This window comes from Pituophis catenifer, unplaced genomic scaffold, assembly GCF_029215685.1.
Source record: "Pituophis catenifer annectens isolate HBS135680 unplaced genomic scaffold, rPitCat1.0.hap2 SCAF_16, whole genome shotgun sequence".
Lineage (NCBI taxonomy): Eukaryota > Metazoa > Chordata > Lepidosauria > Squamata > Colubridae > Pituophis > Pituophis catenifer.
Window position 1 is genome coordinate 13,628,679 of NW_027256896.1, and position 20,074 is coordinate 13,648,752.

Consider the following 20,074-nt stretch of genomic DNA (forward strand, 5'->3'; position numbering starts at 1 on the left):
TTCACTGATGCTTTGAACAGAATTGCTAGGAATAGGGCCTTGAGCCTGGTCCACACGCCAACGTAGGCCAGTTGGGTAGGTTTTTGCCTGCCACGCTTGCAGACAAATTGGCCGCAGGGAAAACGGCAGACCGTGAAAATTTATACTTTAGTGAGCAGTAGTGAAGTGTGTGCCCCCGCCCTCCGCTCAAAGACACGCACAAGGAAGAGCTTGGGTGTGTGCAATTTCATGCCTTGAACCAAGTTGGGGAACCGATGGCCTTTTAGGCGTTACTTAGCGGCAACACCCCTGCAGCCCTAACCAACATAGCCAATTACGAGGCCCGCTGGAAGGTATAATTCAGCAACATCTAGAGAAGCAGGCTCCACGTTATGGTCTGGTTTACTCCTCCTGCTACGCCGTAAGATTGCCTGGTTTTATGTTAATGACGGGGTAAGAAGACATCCCCATCCATCCCTTAGTTCTGGTTTAAGTATAGTTTTCAAAAGCTTAATCTGAGTAGTACCAATGTTTCGGTGTTTTGTTTTCTTACCTGTTTTATAGCTTGTAAACCGCCTTTATAGGTGGCTTATAGTGTCCCCCCTAGGGACGCGGTGGCTCAGTGGCTAAGACGCTGAGCTTGTCGATCGAAAGGTCGGCAGTTAAGCATTTTGAATCCCTAGTGCCGCATAACAAGGTGAGCTCCCGTGACTTGTCCCAGCTTCTGCTAACCTAGCAATTTGAAAGCACGTAAAAAATGCAAGTAGAAAACTAGGGACCACCTTTGGTGAGAAGGTAACAGCGTTCCGTGCGCCTTTGGCGTTGAGTCATGCTGGCCACAGGACCACGGAGCGCTGGCTCTTCGGCTTTGAAACGGAGATGAGCACCACCCCTAGAGTTGGGAACCACTAGCACATATGTGTGAGGGGAACCTTTACCTTATAGGTGAGATGGGCTGCATAACGTTTTTTTTTTTAAAAAAAAATGCTTTGTAAGGATTGAATTGGCCTCTGAGTTCAGAGTCCTGAATATTCAAAGAATAGGAGAAGAGCACACCAGCTTCGTTTTTCCTTCTGAAGAGTGGCTAGTTTTGTTCTTCAATTTTCCCTGGAGTTATACCAACTATTTATTTTTCTTTTTGAAGGGGCGTCGGCAGAATCATCACAAGAAGACCTGCCGTCTTGTGAAGGTAGTACGTTTCCTTTTTTTCTTTTTTCTTTTTTTTTTTTTGCGTGTCTGACAAATGTAAAGCTTAGCCATTGGGGTTAGGAAACAAATTTGTGGAGCCTTTACACAATTAGAAGCAATCTGGAACATCATGGCCCTCTAGGTGAGACCTGCCCCCATCCTATTGGCCTTATAAAAGGGCCACAAAAACCTGGCTCTGACCCTTCCCCACTCCACCCCGTTGTGTACTGGTTCCTATCTCGGCTCGTTTTTGTTTATGTAATGTTTTATATTGTTGCGTGTGTCATGTTGTAAGCCACCCAAAGTTGCTTGACAGTGAGATGGGCAGCATATACATTTAATAAATAACATCACCAATAGTAATAGGAGCCTTGGGTGCAATCCCAAAACCATTGCAGCACCACTTGGCGTTGACAATCAGTCAATTGCAAAAGGCAGCTGTGCTTCACACAGCTTACATCCTGCGAGCGTAACTGCAACAGCATCAAGCCTCCACGTTTGTCCGTCCCAGGCCCTTGGAAAAAGGACTCGAGAGGTGGACAGAAATGCCAAATCCAATCTGAGCATCTGGCTGACTGCGCAATGAGCAAAAAACGATTTAAGTCCAGTGCTCAAAAAGAATATGAACTGGGAAGACTTGAGCTGATGCAACCCCTTTAACCTGCTTCTTCCTATTCTTCCAGGGTCAAACGTTGCCATTGGTATGGAAATCTCGGAAGCCGTTGGTAAGAAACCACATAGCATAGCTTGAACTGGGCCCTTCCCCTTGCAACCTTGAAGCTCTTCCTAACTGGTCTCTTTATTATGATCCTCTCTGGTTTGTGGAACCGCTTGGCCAATTTAGAAAGCTCGGGTACTCAAGAGATGGTTACAGGTCGTCCTCAAGTTACAACCATTCATTCATTCAGTGACCATTTGAAGTTACAACGGCCCTGAAAAAACGAGCGTTTTTCACCCTTACGACCGTGGCAGCGTCCCACTTGATCAAAACTCAAGACGCTTGGCAACTGACTCACATATATGACAGTTGCCGTGACCCGAGGTTGCGTGATCCCTTTTGCGACCTTTTGACAAGCAAAGTCCATGGGGAAGCCGGATTCATTTAACAACTGTGTTACTAACTTAACAACTGCAGTGATTCACTTAACAATTGTGGCAAGGAAGGTCCTAAAATGGGGCAATTAACAAGCGTCCCACTTAGCAACAGAACTTTGGGGCTCAGTTGTGGTCGTAAGTCGAGGACTACCTGTACATTTGCAGTTTCTCCTCGAATGGTGTGTTGCTTCCTGATTAGTGGTGGGTCCCAGATGTTTTGCAGTAGATCTGCAAAGGTTCACTTTAGCAGTACCAACCACAGCCGGTTTTCCCATTCCAGAGAAGCCGTGCTTCGGGGGGTGAGTATTTATGGGCATGTCCGTGCCAAAGTCAGAGAAGATTATCGGTAATTTCAGGAGCCATGTGGAGAAAGCAGTGCTGAGATCAGGATATCCCCAAGTAGAGTCACTTTCCTGACCTTTAAGTGAGATCCAGGACTGCATTTATATTTGTTTAATAAAGCTGTTTCAAATCATGGAAGGACAAATAACCCTCCCTTTGTCAGCCTTTTCCAGCCTGGTATTCTTCTAGCTAAGCATTATGGAAGCTGTCAACTATCCCATTAAGAAAGATACTTAGATTGGACATCCAAAAAATAGACATAGACGGAGATTTAGGAGAGGAATTTAGGAGGCAAGTCAAAAAAAAAAAGCATAGCATAGCAATTACAGTATTGAAGCGGGCAAGAGATGATGGATGGATGATTCCCTTTTTTGTTGTTGTTGCTGTATTGAGTTACTTCTACCCCTCTCCCTCTCTATTCTTTTTTTTTTTTCTTTAGGCAAGTGACATGATTAGAAGTTAGACAGGAAAGAAAGAAAACATTTTGTAATAAAGGGTGATGATTAAAAGCTAGAATAAGTGATAGAAATAAGGGGAATATTAATGGATACATTTTTATTTTATAAAATGAAAGTAAAGAAGGAGAAAATGTGGAATAATTGAACAATGATAGACTGCAACCTAACATAGATGTGTATTGTTATTAGAAATACATAAGTTGATTGAATGTAATTATGTTTAATCTGATCAATTTCATTTGTATTGGAATGTATGGTGCCCACATGCCACACTGTTCACACATTGATTTGACATTTTTATAAAAAAATTTAAAAAAATATAAAAAACTTGGAGAGAGAAAAAGAAGAAAGATTGTGGCAGTAGCTTGATTTTAATCCCCAAATTGATGCAACCTGTATTTTAGGTTTTCATAGGAAAATAAGCAGAGAAAGAATAAGAAAAGATGACTAGCATTCAGTAGCTCTCACAAACAGTTCCATTAGTGAATTCCAGCACACTGTTTACTCTACTAAAACTTTATGGTCTGGAGGTTGTTTTCAGCACTCCTACCGCTATAGTTGAGAAAAGGGCTTCTGTGTTAAAATAGCCAAATCTTATGAATAGTAGCTTGCTTTACATTATTTACTTACAATCAACCTCCAAGTGGTTGCTGTAAAAATGGAAGTTTTAAAATGTGTATCCCAAAACTCTGGGACAGAGGAAAATAAATAAAAACTGGAACTTAAAAAACAGGCAACCGCTCTGTAGTCTTGCTAAGCCTTCTCCTCTCCTCCCCACCCCTTCCCAGGAAAGCCACTGAAAAGCCCTTCTCTCCTTCAAGTAACTGTTTATTCTATCCTAGTAGAAAATGGAGAAACGGAAATGTCCCCTGAGGAATCGTGGGACCACAAAGAAGAAATCATTGAACCCGAATTAGCAAGTGGCCCTTCCGGTGACGCAGGGCCCATTGAAGAGAGCACCCAGGAAATGATGGAGGAAGAGGAGGAGATGCCAAAACCCAAATCCATGGTGGCTCCCCCTGGTGCTCCCAAGAAGGAACACGTGAATGTGGTGTTCATTGGACACGTAGGTAAGTTGCTCCAGAAAGCTCCAGAGATGACTTTGAAGCCAATATTCAGGCATTGTTACCTTCTGGTCCTCCATGGACTTGGCTCCCTAATCATCTATAGGAGAAAAGCAAGCAGAACGGGGAGGGCGGAGTTAAGCATGTCATCAGTTTAGAGTAGTTACAATGCCACAAACAGCCCAAGTCCAACCCCTTTTGAATTCTCTTGAGCCTTCTGTGGCACCAATTTAGTACTGAACTTTAGTTTTCTAGATTCTTGTGTATGGGCTTAAGCCAGGGGTGTCAAACTCAAGGCCCACAGGCCATATTTGGCTGCGGGGTGCTTAGATCTGGCCCGCAGGGCCGCCTTGGAAACAGTGAAGGACCAGCCCGTGGAGCCTCTGCCAACGAAAACGGAGTTCGGCCCTCCCGAGCTCCATCTTAAGCCACGATGGCCTCCTGCAGCCCTCTGCCAGCGAAAACGGAGCTCGGTTTTTGTTGCCAGAGGGCTTGGACCACCATAGGCACTCCTGACACGAGTGACGTCAACCTGGCCATGCCCACCCCCCCCCAAGGTCAAACACATGCGACCCTCAATGAAATCGAATTTGACACCCCTGGCTTAAGCAATAAATCTTTGAGCTGCAACCTAACGTTTGGTCCTAATCTCTAGATGTATTAAAGGAGTTGACTACCTATGCAACTTTCAGATGTTGAAATGCAATTTCCCAGCATCCCTCTTGCTGGCTGAGGGTGCAGGGAGTTCTAGGTCAGGAACATCTGTTGAGCCAGAGGTGGCATGCCTGTAATTGAATAGAGTATGTTTTGCTTTTCATAGTTTAAATTTTAAAGAAAAAGTCAAACAAACTGGTTTGATTGATTGATTGATTGATTGATTGATTATGTGGCATCAACTTGTTTTTAACTGCTAGAGTTGACATAAATGGGCAGACCGCATTGATAGATAGAAAATGGCTTACATACCAATTGTAGTACAATCGGTACTAATCCGAACAAGATGTTTCTTCAGAGAGAAAAAAATCCATCCTAAATTATTAGCCCTCTATGATTATATAGGACAAAAACAAATGCTGATGGAAAAATTAAGTCCTTTACAAAAAAATTTAGCTTAGCTGCTCATGAAGAACTAATTTTAAACATCTTTTGTCTGTCTTTCTTTTTTTTAGATGCCGGAAAATCAACAATTGGAGGGCAAATTATGTAAGTAATTTCCCTCCCAAATACATACTCCATTCAGTCATCTTAAGCTTCCTTAAATTGACCTTTTAGTCTGAATCAAAAGGTATAATTATAATCAAAGAATACGGCAGCTGATCATCTGAAGCACTTTTATTACAAAATAATTTTCAATTTTTCTGAGAGCTTGTTAAAAAAAATAGTTAGCCATTACTGCTGTTCTCTCCACTTTTGTAATGTGCCACCTCTTGATCTTCCCAATTTGTTCTGAGGGAATTTTTTTGAAAAAAACAACAACCCTTAACTTTAAATGCAGCTGCGTATTCTTGAAACTATCGACTGGCCAAATGGGGTTCAGTTTCAACTCGGGCCATTTCATTCCCTAGTCTTCGACTTACAGACAAGCATAATGGAGCCTGCCCATTAAGGTCATAAGTTGTGACGGTTGAAAAGTGGGTCACCCATCTGACCAATCTGATTTTACAACCTTTTCATGGTGGCCGTTAAGTGAACACCGTGATCATATAGCAAATGCTGCAGTCGTAAAACAAACCTGTTTTAAACTGTGGTTACATGACCCTGGGGCATTGCATATGGTACAACATGCAGGCCGGTTGCTAAATGCTCAAAATTTGGTCGTGTGACTTCAGAGCAGGCCATTGGATTGTGGGAACTGGGTTATAAGGGCCTTTTGGGTCGGGGTCCATCATAACCTCAGACGCTCACTAAGTGACTGGTCGTAAGTCAAGGAAACCTGTACTTTTAAAAACAAAACAAAACAAAACAAAACTTCAACTCTACTGAAACTGCTTTCCACACGTGTTTCTTCTTCATATCTCACGCACCGAATTCTTTGCAGGTATTTGACAGGCATGGTTGATAAAAGAACGCTCGAAAAATACGAAAGAGAAGCTAAAGAAAAAAACAGAGAAACCTGGTACGTAGCCTATGTTTTAAAATTTTAATCCACTTTAAACGATGATAACCTCATGTCCTCCAGATGTGCTTGACCTAGCTTTCTGAATCTCTGAGTCTTTGAACCGGAACCTAGCTTCCTCACTTCAGAAGACAAGAGAAATTGTACATCAAGATAAAAATTAGGGCTTCTGGAAAACAGATGCAACAGGCTAAATGCAACTTCTAGGTCCATGATGACGAACCTATGGTGCCCTCTCTGCAGGCACACAAGCCTTCACCCAGCTCAGCTGCACCGCACATGCGTGGGGGCAGAGCACATGTGGGAGACGCGTGTGCATACATATGGGGGCAGGGGTCGCATGCACGAGAGGGCGTAGCGCCCCCTCCCACAGCCTGTTTTTGGGCCCAGCAGGCTGCAGGAAGGACTGCTAGGCCAAAAATGGGGGGGGGGGGTTTCACGCTTGCATGCACAGGGAGAGTGGGGGTCTCACCTGCATGCACGGGGGAGCAGGGGTCACGCTTGCATGCACGGGGGGTCACGCACACATGCCCGGGGGGGCATGTTGCATTATGGGTGCCGGCACGCACGTGCGCTTTCAGCACACAACGAGAAAAAGGTTAGCCATCATTGTTCTAGGTTGTTTAGTTATGGAGCTAGCTGGAAAAGGGGGAGCAGAAATGAATGGGCTGCATAGGTGCTCAGCATACTCTCTGGGGAATTATGGGAGTTGAAGTCCACGACTCTTAAGGTTGAGAATCACTGAATTACATTTCTGACTTAGAGCATTGTCTGCCCAAGGAATGGATGTAATACTAATTAAAAACTGTAATCCAAAACACACACCCCTATCTGCTCGAGGAATCCCCCTGTGTTGGTATAATGTCATTACAAATGATTTTCAATTTAGGTTCTTGCTCAGTTAATTATAAATTTGATTTATAATCGTCTGGGTCCATCCACTAGGAAGAGGAAGAAAATTAGCTCTTCTGCTAAGTTCTTAGGAGCTAAAAAAGTCTCTTTGCCACCGGGAGGAGACAGTGAGTTGGCAGACACCCAATAAAGAATAACCAGAGTCTTACAAGTCCATAGAAACTAAGTTCTCTTGAGAGAATAAGCCACACAGAGTAGATTTTTCCCTAGGAAAGGATTAGCAGCACCTTGGATCTGGTTATCCCTTGAGAGAAGAGAGCATGAAGAAACTTCAAACTTGTAGACTGGACTGAGAAATGGATAACAGCAACCTAGAAGGGCTTAGTGGCAACCCACCAACTGCAAAAATACATCTATGTATTCGCCATTCATAACAGATGTATACAAAGGGGGTGCGGCTTCGATCACATGTTTGTGGCCACCATCTTGACTTGTTTCACCCTCCTGCCTGCAGATAATCCCCTGCATCCCATTCCCTGAGTCGCATGTCGGAGCCCAAAACAAAATCCATAACTGCATAGAACAAGTGTCCAACTTTGGCAACTAAGACTTGTGGACCTGTGGGCAAGCTGGCTGGGGAATTCTGGGAATTGAAGTCCCCCAACTTTCTGGGAATTGAAGTCCCCCAACTTTAAAAAGTTGCCAAGGTTGGACACCCCTAAAAAGTTGCCAAAGTTGGACAGCCCAAAACAAAATCCACAACTGCATAGAATAAGTGTCTAACTTTGGCAACTTTAAGACTTGTGGACTTCAACTCTCAGAATTCCCCTAGCCAGCTTGGGTGGCTGGTGAATTCTGGGAATTGAAGTCCCCAGGTCTTTAAAAAGTTGCCAAGGTTGGATACCCCTGGTGTAGAAGCATTTAACTTAGTTATTGGAAAGGCTGAGAATGTTCAGAGAAGTTTTAGAGTAGCATCTATCATAAATTTACCCGAGAACAATCAGTTTTATAACAGCTATTTCCCTTCTTATTTTTTTTTTTTTTTAATAGGTATCTCTCTTGGGCCTTAGACACAAACCAAGAAGAACGGGACAAGGGGAAAACAGTGGAAGTAGGCCGTGCCTATTTTGAAACAGAAAAGAAACATTTCACAATTTTAGATGCCCCAGGGCATAAGAGCTTTGTTCCAAATATGATAGGCGGTGCTTCTCAAGCTGATTTAGCTGTATTGGTAAGAGCCTTTGTTGTGTACGGATCGATTGGAAAACTTTAATTCATCTGCATTTCTTTGTATAAATTACGTTCTTTATTTTAAAACCGCCCAGTAGGTGGTAAGCGCTCTCTGAAAAATTAACACTAAGGCAGATTAAAAGCATATAATAGAAATGTGTACATGTTAGATTCTCTTATCAATCTTTGAAAAGTCCTTATACTGTAGAAATAAGAAAACGAAGCAGTGTTTTTCGGTATGGTCTCAAGTTACCAACAAGTGAAAATCTTGATGGGTGATGCAGAGTTTTGCCCTGTATGTTTTTCAGTTCATGGGGGGGGGGGGGGGGGGGTAGTCTATTGTGATTGTGTTGTTTTTTGTTTTTGTTTTTGTTTTTTGCTTTAATTTATATGCTGCCCTTCTCTGGAGACTCAGGATGGCTTACAATGCGTTAAGCAATAGCCTTCATACTTTTGTATATTTATACAAAGTCAGCTTATTGCCCCCACAATCTGGGTCCTCATTTTACCTACCTTTGAAAGGATGGAAGGCTGAGTCAACCTTGAGCCTGGTGAGATTTGAACTTGCAGTAATTGCAAGCAGCAGATGTTAATAACAGTGCTTTAGTCCATTGTTGTTTATTTTTCCTGTTAACTCCAGAAATAAAATTATAAAAACGGCTATTTAATCGTCGTGCCACAGCATGCTGTAAAAGATGTGTTTGAATGGACACTTTTTACTTCACCGTGTATCTGTTAAGGAGATTGATATTGTGAAACTGGGAGCAGTGACAAAAACTGCTCAGACCGGCACCTATGGGCTTGTGGGGATTCTCAGCATAAAACATTAAAGCAAAGCCTTTTAGTTTGAGACCTGCCTTGTAATCCTCCTCCTTCCCGGAGGCAAACCAGATTGCATTGTAGCCAAACCCTCCAAATCTTGTTAACTGGACTTCTTCTTTTCAATCAGGTAATCTCTGCGAGAAAAGGAGAATTTGAAACAGGTTTCGAGAAAGGTGGGCAAACAAGGGAGCACGCCATGCTAGCAAAAACAGCGGGTGTAAAACACTTAATAGTTCTCATTAACAAAATGGATGACCCAACTGTGAACTGGAGCAACGAAAGGCAAGTTTTTTGTGTTTAGTTTTGTGCCGAAATTAGATGTTAAAGAGTAGCATTTGGCTGGCACTTGTAGAAAATGGATCTGGGCTCATACAGCTTTGATGAATAAGGTCCAAAGATCCAGTGTAACTACCCTAATGAAGGCAAATATGTATAAAAGTATATGCTGGTTTCAAAAACCTTTTCAACTACCGTGTTTTACCGAAAATAAGACCGTGTCTCATATTAATGTTTGCTCCAAAAGATGCATTAGCGTTTATTTACTGGTTAGGTCTTATTTTGGGGAAAATACGGTACTAAATGCACCCATCTGGCTGACAATCTTAACGGGCTGATTTTGGGGGGTAGGGTTTATATTACGAGCATCCTGAAAAATCATGCTATTTTCCGGTTGGATCTTATTTTCGGGGAAACAGGGTAGTCAGGGTAAATTTGACTTAACCTCTGAGTTCAGCTCTGATGTACAGATAGTCCTCGACTTACAACCATTTGTTTAGTGACCACTCAAAAGTTACAACAGCACTGAATAACGGTTTCCAGTCCATCCTCACTCTTGCAACCGTCGCAGCATCCCTGAGCAAACTTGATCATAATTCAGGCACTTGGGCAACTGATGTGTATTTACAACGGTTGCACCATCTATGACCACCATTTGCGGCCACAGAAATTCTTGTCCTAATTGTAGTTGTAAGTTGAGGACTACCTGCATCTCAAATATATTTTGAGATGTGACGTGTACGATGGTGATGATGATGATGATAATCAGTGGTTCTCAGCTTGTGGCCCACAGACCACTGGGAGGCCACGATGTCACAGGGGACCCACGAAGAAATGTTACGATTTAAATCTTGAGTTAAGTCTTAGGTATTAAAGGAGGTCTGTGTTGAAGAAAAGGGTGGAAACCACTGATGTAGATGATGTCATTGTGAGACTCGCAACATGAACCACCAAATGCTCTAATTCTGATCTGGTGTGCCCGCCAATAGCCAGCGGATCTGGCAGCAGATTCGAACAGTGAGGAGGTTGGGGAAGAACATGGGCCAGTCCTGGAGTCTGGGGAAGGCTCTAATGAGGGCTCTGCGTCGGAGGCAGAGAGGGGGCCAGGGCCGTCTGACAGTTATCAGCTGCCTTTGGAGTCAGACATCAGTGAGGCAGAGGAACATCTGGAGCCTGTTCCCAGTGTGTGCATGCGCAGAGTTGCCAGACAAAGGGAATAGCTAAAGGACAAGGGTCGACTTGGGAGTAAGGTCACAGGTGGACAATTAATGGCCCCTCCCAGAGGGAATAAAAGAGGAGCGAAAGGGGAGGGGAGCTTGCAGGAGACAATTAGTTTGCCTAATTGGTTCGTGACTCTCCGAGACTCCTTGCCACGTTTTGAAGATATCGGCCTGGCAGCTCTCCAAGCCAGATAAGGTCTGTGACTGTAAATTCTCCCTTGAAAGACTTTGCTGGATGTGAATGAGAGGAATTCATTGTTTGTTTAATAAAAGGGGTTTTGTCGGGACCAGCATTCTGCTTCGTGCTTTTTGGGGAAGCCTAGGTCAGAACACTACCCAACATCTTGTGACAATGTGGCTTCATGGCTCCTCTCAACATCTAATTTTTTTTTTCTCCCCTGCGGTTGATCTTTCAGGTATGAAGAATGTAAAGAAAAACTGGTGCCATTCTTGAAGAAAGTGGGGTTCAATCCCAAAAAGGACATTCACTTCATGCCCTGCTCGGGACTGACTGGAGCGAATCTCAAGGAGCCATCTGACTTCTGTCCTTGGTATATGTAGGTATCTCATTGAATGGGGTCCCTGCGTTGCCACAATTTTTTTTTTCCTACGACCCTGTAGTTCCTTGTATCACTCCTTTTGGAGTGAGACGCGGTGAAGTAAGAGCGACTGAATGGAGCTGAGCATTTACTGGTCGGATGCCCTTCCTGACTCCTACGCAAAGTTTGCAGCAGATATTTACTTTTTGCACCCAGATAGAGAAACATCTTCCACTGCCTAGGATCGAACTCACAGCCTCCTGATTGTGAGGCAAGCATCTCCTCTAGACCACCATTGAGCACAATGACCAAATCAAAAAGTCTTGAAACAAAACTCACGTAAACAGAAACAGTCAAACAGTCACTCTAGGTTCAGGGATCTGAAAATAATTTGTTTTTCTCCCAGGTTGTATTGCTAACAATGGCATCACTAACAGGTGGCTAAACTGGGGGCCTCTAAGGATCTGCCTTTGTAGGATGGCAAAGAAACAAGTGATTCTCTTATTCATTAGTCTATTAATGCTACTTTTCATCTCCAAAGCCAAAAGCAGATTATTATTTTTTCTTTTTGAGGCTGACAGATTGCATATGGAAAGGAAACCAATTCACTTTGTGCTTCAGTCTTCCAGACATTCTGCTACCTCCAGTTCAGAGCATATCTTGACACAAGCAGACAACATTGTAGGTTTTATTCTGTTAACCAAATTCAGCCTAAATCAGGCTAGTATGGGGAAGCACCCCCGATGCCCTAAGGAAGTGTTTTTCAACCTTGGTAACTTTAAGATGAGGGATGTGGTGGCTCAGTGGCTGAGCTTGTCGATCAAAAGGTCAGCAGTTCAGCGTTTCAAATCCCTAGTGCCGCGTAACAGGGTGAGCTCCCGTTACTTGTCCCAGCTTCTGCCAACCTAGCAGTTCAAAAGCATGTCAAAAAAAATGCAAGTAGAAATATAGGGACCACCTTTGGTGGGAAGGTAACAGCATTCCGTGCGCCTTTGGCCTTTAGTCATGCCAGCCACATGACCATGGAGACATCTTTGGACAGCTCTGGCTCTTCGGCTTTGAAACGGAGATGAGCACCGCCCCCTAGAGTCGGGAACGACTAGCACACGTGCGAGGGGAATCTTTAATTTTAAGATGTGTGGACTTCAACTCCCAGAATTCCCCAGCCAGGGGGAATTCCCCAGCTAGAGGGAAATATCTTAAAGTTACCAAGTTGAAGAATACTTCCCTAGTGAAAGTGACTCCCAAAGTGATTACCATTTTGTCTGAGGATTATGGAGATTGTGGCCCAAGACACCAGAAGCTGCCAAGTTGAGGAAGGACACTTTCACCATGGTGCAAGATCACACAGGCCCACAAGAGCATATCTAACACAAGCAGACAACTAGGGCATGAAGCAACGGCAAGTTTCAGTTTTCCCAAAGTGAATCGAGGTATTATATTTGATATTTGAGGATAAAGTGCTCTGTTCATTGAGTTCTTCATGTTCTCTGCAGTTGCTGGTAAAAAGGCATAATTTACTCCTGCAGCTCCACCTTATACCTTGACTTGATTATCTCTCAAAAGAATCTTGCTGTGTTTAAATGTTAGTTGCATCATGGATGGAAATTTTGTCCATAATCAAAAATTTTCCATAGGTTTTGATCCTATATTCCTCTTTTTTTTTTCCTCCCCCAGTGGCCTACCATTTATTCCATATCTGGATAACTTGCCAAACTTCAACCGATCAATTGATGGACCAATCAGGCTGCCAATTGTTGATAAATATAAGGTACGCAACTAAATAAATATGAGGTATATTTATGTTTATGTTGATCAATATAAGGTACGCTTCCAACACGGACATAGTAGTGGCAGTTATGCAACTTAACCTGGAAAATATAAAACTGTTGCTTTAGGGGGCCAGTCACATGGCACAGCCAAGTTAACTCTTGATAAGGGAATCGGACCCCGTTTTGACCATATTCTCTTAACCTGGTTGTTGTTTTCTCATTCTCTCCCTTCCCCCACTTGAAGGATATGGGCACGGTGGTGTTGGGAAAGCTGGAATCAGGGTCTATTTGCAAAGGACAGCAGCTCGTGATGATGCCAAACAAGGTATACATATTTTCTCTTTAAGCCTCTTTCAAATCTAGCAAATGTTTATTTCTGGAGTGTCCAGCCTTGGCAATTTTAAAACTTGGGGACGTCAACTCCCACAATTGAACCAGGGTGTTGGGGCCCACTAGCGGATCTGGCAGCAGATTCGGACAGTGAGGAGGTTGGGGAGGAACATGGGCCGGTCCTGGAGTCTGGAGAAGGCTCTGATGAGGGATCTGCGTCGGAGGCAGAGAGGGGGGCCAGGGCCGGATGCCAGTTATCAGCTGCCTTCGGAGTCAGACATCAGTGAGGCAGATGAACAGCTGGAGCCTGTTCCCAGTGTGCGCGTGCGCAGAGTTGCCAGACGAAGGGAACAGCTAAAGAACAAGGGTCGACTTGGGAGTAAGGTGGACGATAAATGGCCCCTCCCAGAGGGAATAAAAGAGGAGCGAAAGGGGAATGGAGTTTGCAGGAGACAATTTGTTCATTACTACATATCAGCCTGGCCACTCTCCAAGCCTGATAGAGGTCAGTAATTGTGAACTATCTTGAAAGACTGTGGGAGAGGAAAGACTTTGCTGGAGAGGAATTCCCTGTAAATTAAATAAAAGGGGTTTATCGGGATGAGGACTCGGCTTCGTGCTGCTGGAGAAGCCTAAGTCAGAACACAGGGCTGCCCAACCTTGATAACTTTAAGACTTCAACTCCCAGAATTCTTCAGTCAGTTGGACACTCCTGTTTTAGTTAAAGGGATTCTTTGAATTTGGACTGCTGCTCTATAACAGCAGGTACCAATCACGGCTGGCAAGACGGAGGATGAAATTTTTCAGGGAATATCAAGTGAGCTGAAAACCAGATTGCATTATTAGCTCAAAGTCTGATATGCGAAGTTTCTTTTCTTCCTCTTTCCTGTAAAAGAATATGACTGCCACGTCAGTTTAAGAAAAGAAAGTAAATAGATACTCCTATTACAGCACTGCATTCTGGGGCCTCCCATTTCCCACAGCAATTGTTTAACAACGAGGTTGTTAATTTGGATTGTTGCCTTCTCCTCAAATGTCCCACAGTGGTTGGCATTTAAGATTTGAGCCCGCCCTGTATTCTGCAGTACCCTTGAATCTCTGCACTCAAGCAGGAGGTAGAGATGAAAAGCAGTTCTTGGCCAAACCACTCGCAGGTGGGCAGATATATTCTAGAAATAGAAGCTTGAATGAGGCAGAAAATAATGGAAGTTGCTAGAATGCAGCATATTTGTATGTGCAGCCTTTTCAAGGTTTCATGATGCAGCTTTCACACAAAGAAACTATAAATATAGGGATACAGTATTAGCAACTCCCAAATGCATAGACCTGTGCAGAAGAAAGCAACATTTGAATAGAAATTACCGTAAAGAGGTAGGATTCAGAAGGAACTTGGCACGAATCTTTTTAAAGCTCAGAAGCGAAATAAGAGATGGGGTCTTTAAAAAAAAAAGGACAGATTACTTTGAATATTTCCAAAAAGATTGTTTGGAAAAAAAGGGAATTTCTGATGTGGGTTAGGACTTGCGCTGGTCGGAAGGTGCTTTCCCTTTGCTGAATTTTAACTGAGAAATATGTGAGGGTTAACTTCCTTCACCATCTGCTTTTGCACTCTTAAAAATGCTTGCTCACCAAGGACAAGAGTTTGGGTCATCAAAACCTCCAGCAGATGTTCCCCTGACATCTTTTACCCTTCCCGGAAATTTTCCTGAAAGGCGGTTCGAATTTCACACACAGTTGCATAAATATCATGCCTCTCCGAATCATTGGCAGGAAACCAAAGCCAATCTGTTCTTCAGTATATTATACACTGGAGATGGGCAAACTTTTCAGAGCTAGGAACCCTGCCTAATTTTGGGCTATTTAATGCAAAAAGAAAGTGCCCTCCTCTATCATCTTCTCTATGGGACGGTGAGGTCCAAAACAGACTGTCCAGCAGCGAAGGTATCGACGGCAATCTTGGAGCTCAAGATCATCGTGACGCCAGCTCAGTCTCAGTCTCATTTCTCATATTTGAGAAAATCCATATTTTCTCATATATAGGGAGTCCTCGATTTACAACAGTTCGTTTAGTGACCATTTGAAGTTACAACCACACTGAAAGAAGTGACTTATGACCGCTTTTCACACTTACGACCATTGCAGCACCCCATGCTCACGTGATCAAAATTCAGACTCTTGGCAACTGACTCATATTTACGACAGTTGCAGCGTCCCGGAGAGGGGGGGGTATCACATGATCCCCCTTTGCAACCTCCTGACAAGCAAAGGCAACGAGGAAGCCAGATTCACTTAACAACCATGTCACTAACTTAGTAACTGCAATGAATCACTTAACAACCGTGGCAGAAAAGATCGTAAAATGGAACTCACTTAACAAATGTTTCACTTAACAACAGAATGTTTGGGCTTGTGGACTACCTGTAATTCATATTGAGAAGATTCATATTTTCTCAATCTTACTTTGATAGAAAATTAGATGATTTTCATTCTGACTGGAGAAAAAAAACTCCAAAATCTTAAAAAAGGGTTCAGAAGCCCCATCTTCCCCCATATTTGGTGGGAATCTTCAATACTACCGTAAGGATATGGAAAGCCAACGAGGAAAATAATAAAACTGACTTGGTTCTTAAGGCCTGTGATGGTTATCAAATACCGTATTTTTTGGAGTATAAGACGCACTGGACTATAAGACGCACCTACGTTTTTCGGGGAGGAAAACGAGAAAAAAAAATCTGCCTCTGCCTCCCAGCAATTTGCCTCCTTGCAGCAAAGAGTAAACAGCCTGCTTTAGTTTCATTTTCAGCACAGCCTGATTAGCAGAAGAAAAAAAAATCTGCTTCCCAGCAATTTGCCTCCTTGCAGCAAACAGCGGAGGCCTGCACGGCAATAGGCAATGGCAATCCCTGCAGCCTGAAACAGCTGAGTGTCAGGAGGCCAATCCAACCGACAATCAACTGCATGTGCTAATCAGGATGTGCTGAAACTGAAATGGGCTGTTTGCTGCAAGGAGGTAAATTGTTGGGAGTCAGAGTCCAAAGGGTGGGGGCCAGCAGGTGGGCGGGGCTACATTTGATGTATAAGACACACCCAAACTTTCACCCTCTTTTGGGGCGAGGGGAAGTGCGTCTTATACTCCGAAAAAAATGGTAGCTCTCTGCTCCTGCCAGGCATTCTTTCTGCCCTGATTCTTGCCTTCAAAACAAATATTTCTCAGAATGTTTGCCTTCCAGCAAGGGACTTCATTTCGCAACTTCGTTTTGGCTTCCCACCAGTTCTCAAATTTTAGTGGATTGGGATGTGGTTTCAGAAGTTATAAATAACCGGTATGGGGGTTGTCTCTCTGGCTTTGGGCCATGTTGGGGTCCTAGTTTTCAAAAGATTGAAGACCAAAGCAATCCTACCTGATTTCGTCGGGGCAATCCAAACATCAGAGGGTCCAGCAAGGCTCGGAGCAAAAAGAGGGACATTTCTCTTCCCTCACCCGAAGGGTTTTTCTTTTTAATTCAAAATACTGTAATGTGTTTCATGTGTGTGTCTTAAAAAGGAATGTTTTCCTCTATTGGTAAGTTTTCTTGCCAAAAGAAAAAACACATTGGTTGTGAGTTCCTTAAGAAAAGAACAAAAAAAATTCCAGGTAAAAAAAAATACATATTTAGTTGGTTGTAACTCCTTAAGAAAGGATCTCCAGATGTTATTTTTGGAGTAATAAAGTGACAGCAAGTAAAATATCAAGATGATGAGGATAAATTAATTAAATTTATATGCCACCCAATTCCAGAAATTAATGTAGCATAGATAACACTATCAGTGCTAAGTAATCATCATCTAGATAACATTAGTACTACCTAGCACTGATGATGTTACCTAATTGGGTAATGAAATGTCTACAAGAAAACAATCAAGTTCAGAGAGCACTAAGGACCCCACAATTCAATCCTGAGCTACAAATATTCTCTTCTATTGCCATTCTTGGACGTACCAAGTTGAAATAAAACAGAAGAATAGGCTTGACGTGCAGAAATATATATTTGGCAGGCTATGTTGCAATTGTAAACCCAAAAAGCAAGATGACCTTTAAAAAATGCCGTTATTTCATGGCATCCGGAAAAAATCTCCCGTTATGTAACTGGCAGGTAACATCACAGCCTTTTGCATGACCCTAAAATATTGTTAAGCATGTGCGACATTTCATGCCTTCGACCACCCTAATCTCTTTTTTTCAGCACAACGTGGAAGTTCTTGGAATCCTTTCCGATGACGTAGAGACCGAATCCGTAGCTCCAGGTGAAAATTTGAAGATCCGACTGAAAGGAATCGAAGAGGAGGAAATTCTCCCGGGCTTTATACTCTGCGATCTTAATAACCTATGTCATTCTGGACGCACGTTTGATGCTCAGGTATGCCTCCAGAAGAAGGTCTGTTCTCTTAATTTGGAATACTCGTTCCCGACTCTAGGGAACGGTGCTTGTCTCCGTTTCAAGGCCATTGAGCCAGCACTGTCCGAAGACATTTCCACGGTCATGTGATCAGCATGATGTCACAGAGCGCTGGGGGTGTGGCCTGTTGGCTGCCGGCCCCTCCATCAGCCGAATCAGAGGAGGAGGCATGGGTGTCAGGCAACCTGAGAGCTCCGAGGGGGAAGAGGGAGTGGAGCTATCAGAGAGAGAGAGACAGAAGCGGAGCCTGGGCCGTCCGTCAGCCCTCAGATGGAGAGTCAACAGCTCCCAGGTCTGGAGGTGGCTGATGAGGAAGAGGAGGAACAGCTGGGTCCAGTGCCTGATGCGCAGAAGGCAGAGGAGAGGAGAGCAGTGGAAATCTATGGGCCGGTCCTTGGGACGGAAGAGCTACCGCTACTAACAAAGCCCCACCCTAGCTCGGGGGATAAAAGGCAGGGGGTGGAGATGAATAGATGTGGCAGACAACTATTCATCTTCCAGCTGGATGGACTTGTTAGCCTGCGTTGAGAGAGAAACTTTTTGCCGGGGCTGCTGGCGCTCCTAATAAAGGAATCTTAGAGTTAACTTCAGAGGGTTTGTTGTGTTTGGAGAGCTGGGTCAGAAACAGTTGGTACCTATTTATCTACTCGCAGTTGCATGCTTTTGAACGGCTAGGTTGGGGCGAGGACAGGAGCTCGCCCCATCGCATGGCACTTGGGTCTCGAACTGCCAGCTTTCCAGTTAACAAGCCCAGCGTCTTAACCATTGAACCACCGCCCAATTTAGAATAAATATTACTGAAATCAAGATGATTTAACTGGCCTCTTCTTTGATTACAGATAGTGATCATTGAACACAAATCCATCATCTGCCCAGGTTACAACGCGGTGCTCCATATTCATACCTGCATTGAAGAAGTCGAGATTACAGTAAGTGCAAACGATCTTCGTTTTGAGGATCGACAAATACTCGCTTGTGTCAAAGACAGCAAAGGGGCTACTAACTGGTCTTTTTTAGGGCAAAATGTCTTGTTAAAAATAAAAAGTCCAGGCGAAAAGGCAAGTTTAGCTCAGCTTTCCTCAAAGGTGCTTTTTCCAAAGGCAACTGGACTTTTGTTTTTCCTTGAAGACGTTTTGCTTCTCATCCAAGAAGCTTCTTCGGTTTTGCTCCAGAACGGAAGACTGCAGAATTGAAGAAGCTTCTTGGATGAGAAGTGAAACCTCTTCAAGGAAAAACGAAAGTCCAGTTGCCTTTTGAAAAAGCACCTTTGGGACAACCATGACCTGGATGACTGAAAATCTCCACAGACATTTAGCCTAGCTTCATGTTGTTTTAAAGATGTCATAATAGACTGGATTTAACTAACATAAGCCATAAACTTAGTACATAAGCCACATTGGCTAGATTCACACGACCTACTAAATCAACCAGAATCAGCTCAACTCCTTTGAATCGGCCAGGAAAGAAGCTGCTTCCGTGCCTCCCAAAAAGTTCCACATTTTGAGGAAGGATGAAAGCTAGAAGGTGCTGCTTTTCTACAGCAGCCACCAAATGCTTTGAAGAAGATGAGAAAATCGCTGGGGAAAACGTTAAAAAGAGTTATTTTGGAGAGCATTCTCCCACGATTCAGCTGGGGAGGGGGGGGTGTTATGATGTTTCTTTGTCATTTTAGCTTTAACCCGTTCCTCTTCTGAGTTTCTGGCGCGCACGCGATGATCAGCTGCCCTTTTTGCATGCGGACGTGCTGGAAACTAGAAGATCTTTCAGCTGGTCTTCCTTTTTTCTGTGTGAGCATGTGCGCTGGCCAGCTGATCGTCGCGTGCACATGCACGCCAGACACCCGGAAGAGTAACTGGCTGAAACTGGAGGTTCAGTAGCTGAAACCAGAAGTTCATTTTTGGGCGCGCGCATGCGTCCTGCACTCCCTTTTTGGCACCCGGTAACCGAAAAGGTTTGCCATCCCCGTACTAGAGGTTCTTCTCCCGGTTAAAGACGTAGAGTTCCGTTTTGCGAAATGAGTGTGCGACCCACACGGTGTTTCCCCTGGGTTTCTTTTCCTCCCGCAGGCCTTAATCTGTCTGGTAGACAAGAAATCAGGAGAGAAAAGCAAAACACGGCCCCGTTTTGTCAAACAAGATCAAGTATGCATTGCCCGTTTACGGACGGCAGGAACGATCTGCCTCGAGACATTCAAAGACTTCCCTCAAATGGGCCGCTTCACCTTAAGAGACGAAGGTAGGACAATTATACATTGTTCTCGTCGTTTTGGGGGGGGGAGGGCCGAGATCCAGATCTCTGAAATGTAGCACTTCAAATCTACACGTAGTCCTCAACCTACAACCATTCATTCAGTGA

At 43.8% G+C, this 20,074-nt stretch overlaps 1 protein-coding gene across 2 annotated transcripts in view; it reads left to right on the forward strand.

The window, feature by feature from the left end:
• Window positions 1-20,074, forward strand: part of GSPT1 (G1 to S phase transition 1) — a 34,626-nt gene that overhangs the window by 10,740 nt on the left and 3,812 nt on the right. The window contains exons 2-14 of one of the 2 annotated variants that reach the window (XM_070955385.1): window positions 1,124-1,168; window positions 1,851-1,892; window positions 3,905-4,132; window positions 5,296-5,329; window positions 6,165-6,242; window positions 8,145-8,325; window positions 9,274-9,428; window positions 11,059-11,199; window positions 12,859-12,952; window positions 13,198-13,278; window positions 17,507-17,680; window positions 18,559-18,648; window positions 19,786-19,954. In XM_070955385.1, coding sequence (XP_070811486.1) covers window positions 1,124-1,168; window positions 1,851-1,892; window positions 3,905-4,132; window positions 5,296-5,329; window positions 6,165-6,242; window positions 8,145-8,325; window positions 9,274-9,428; window positions 11,059-11,199; window positions 12,859-12,952; window positions 13,198-13,278; window positions 17,507-17,680; window positions 18,559-18,648; window positions 19,786-19,954 — 1,512 coding nt within the window. The remainder of the gene's footprint in view (window positions 1-1,123; window positions 1,169-1,850; window positions 1,893-3,904; window positions 4,133-5,295; window positions 5,330-6,164; window positions 6,243-8,144; window positions 8,326-9,273; window positions 9,429-11,058; window positions 11,200-12,858; window positions 12,953-13,197; window positions 13,279-17,506; window positions 17,681-18,558; window positions 18,649-19,785; window positions 19,955-20,074) is intronic. The other variant, XM_070955386.1, reaches the window with a different exon arrangement.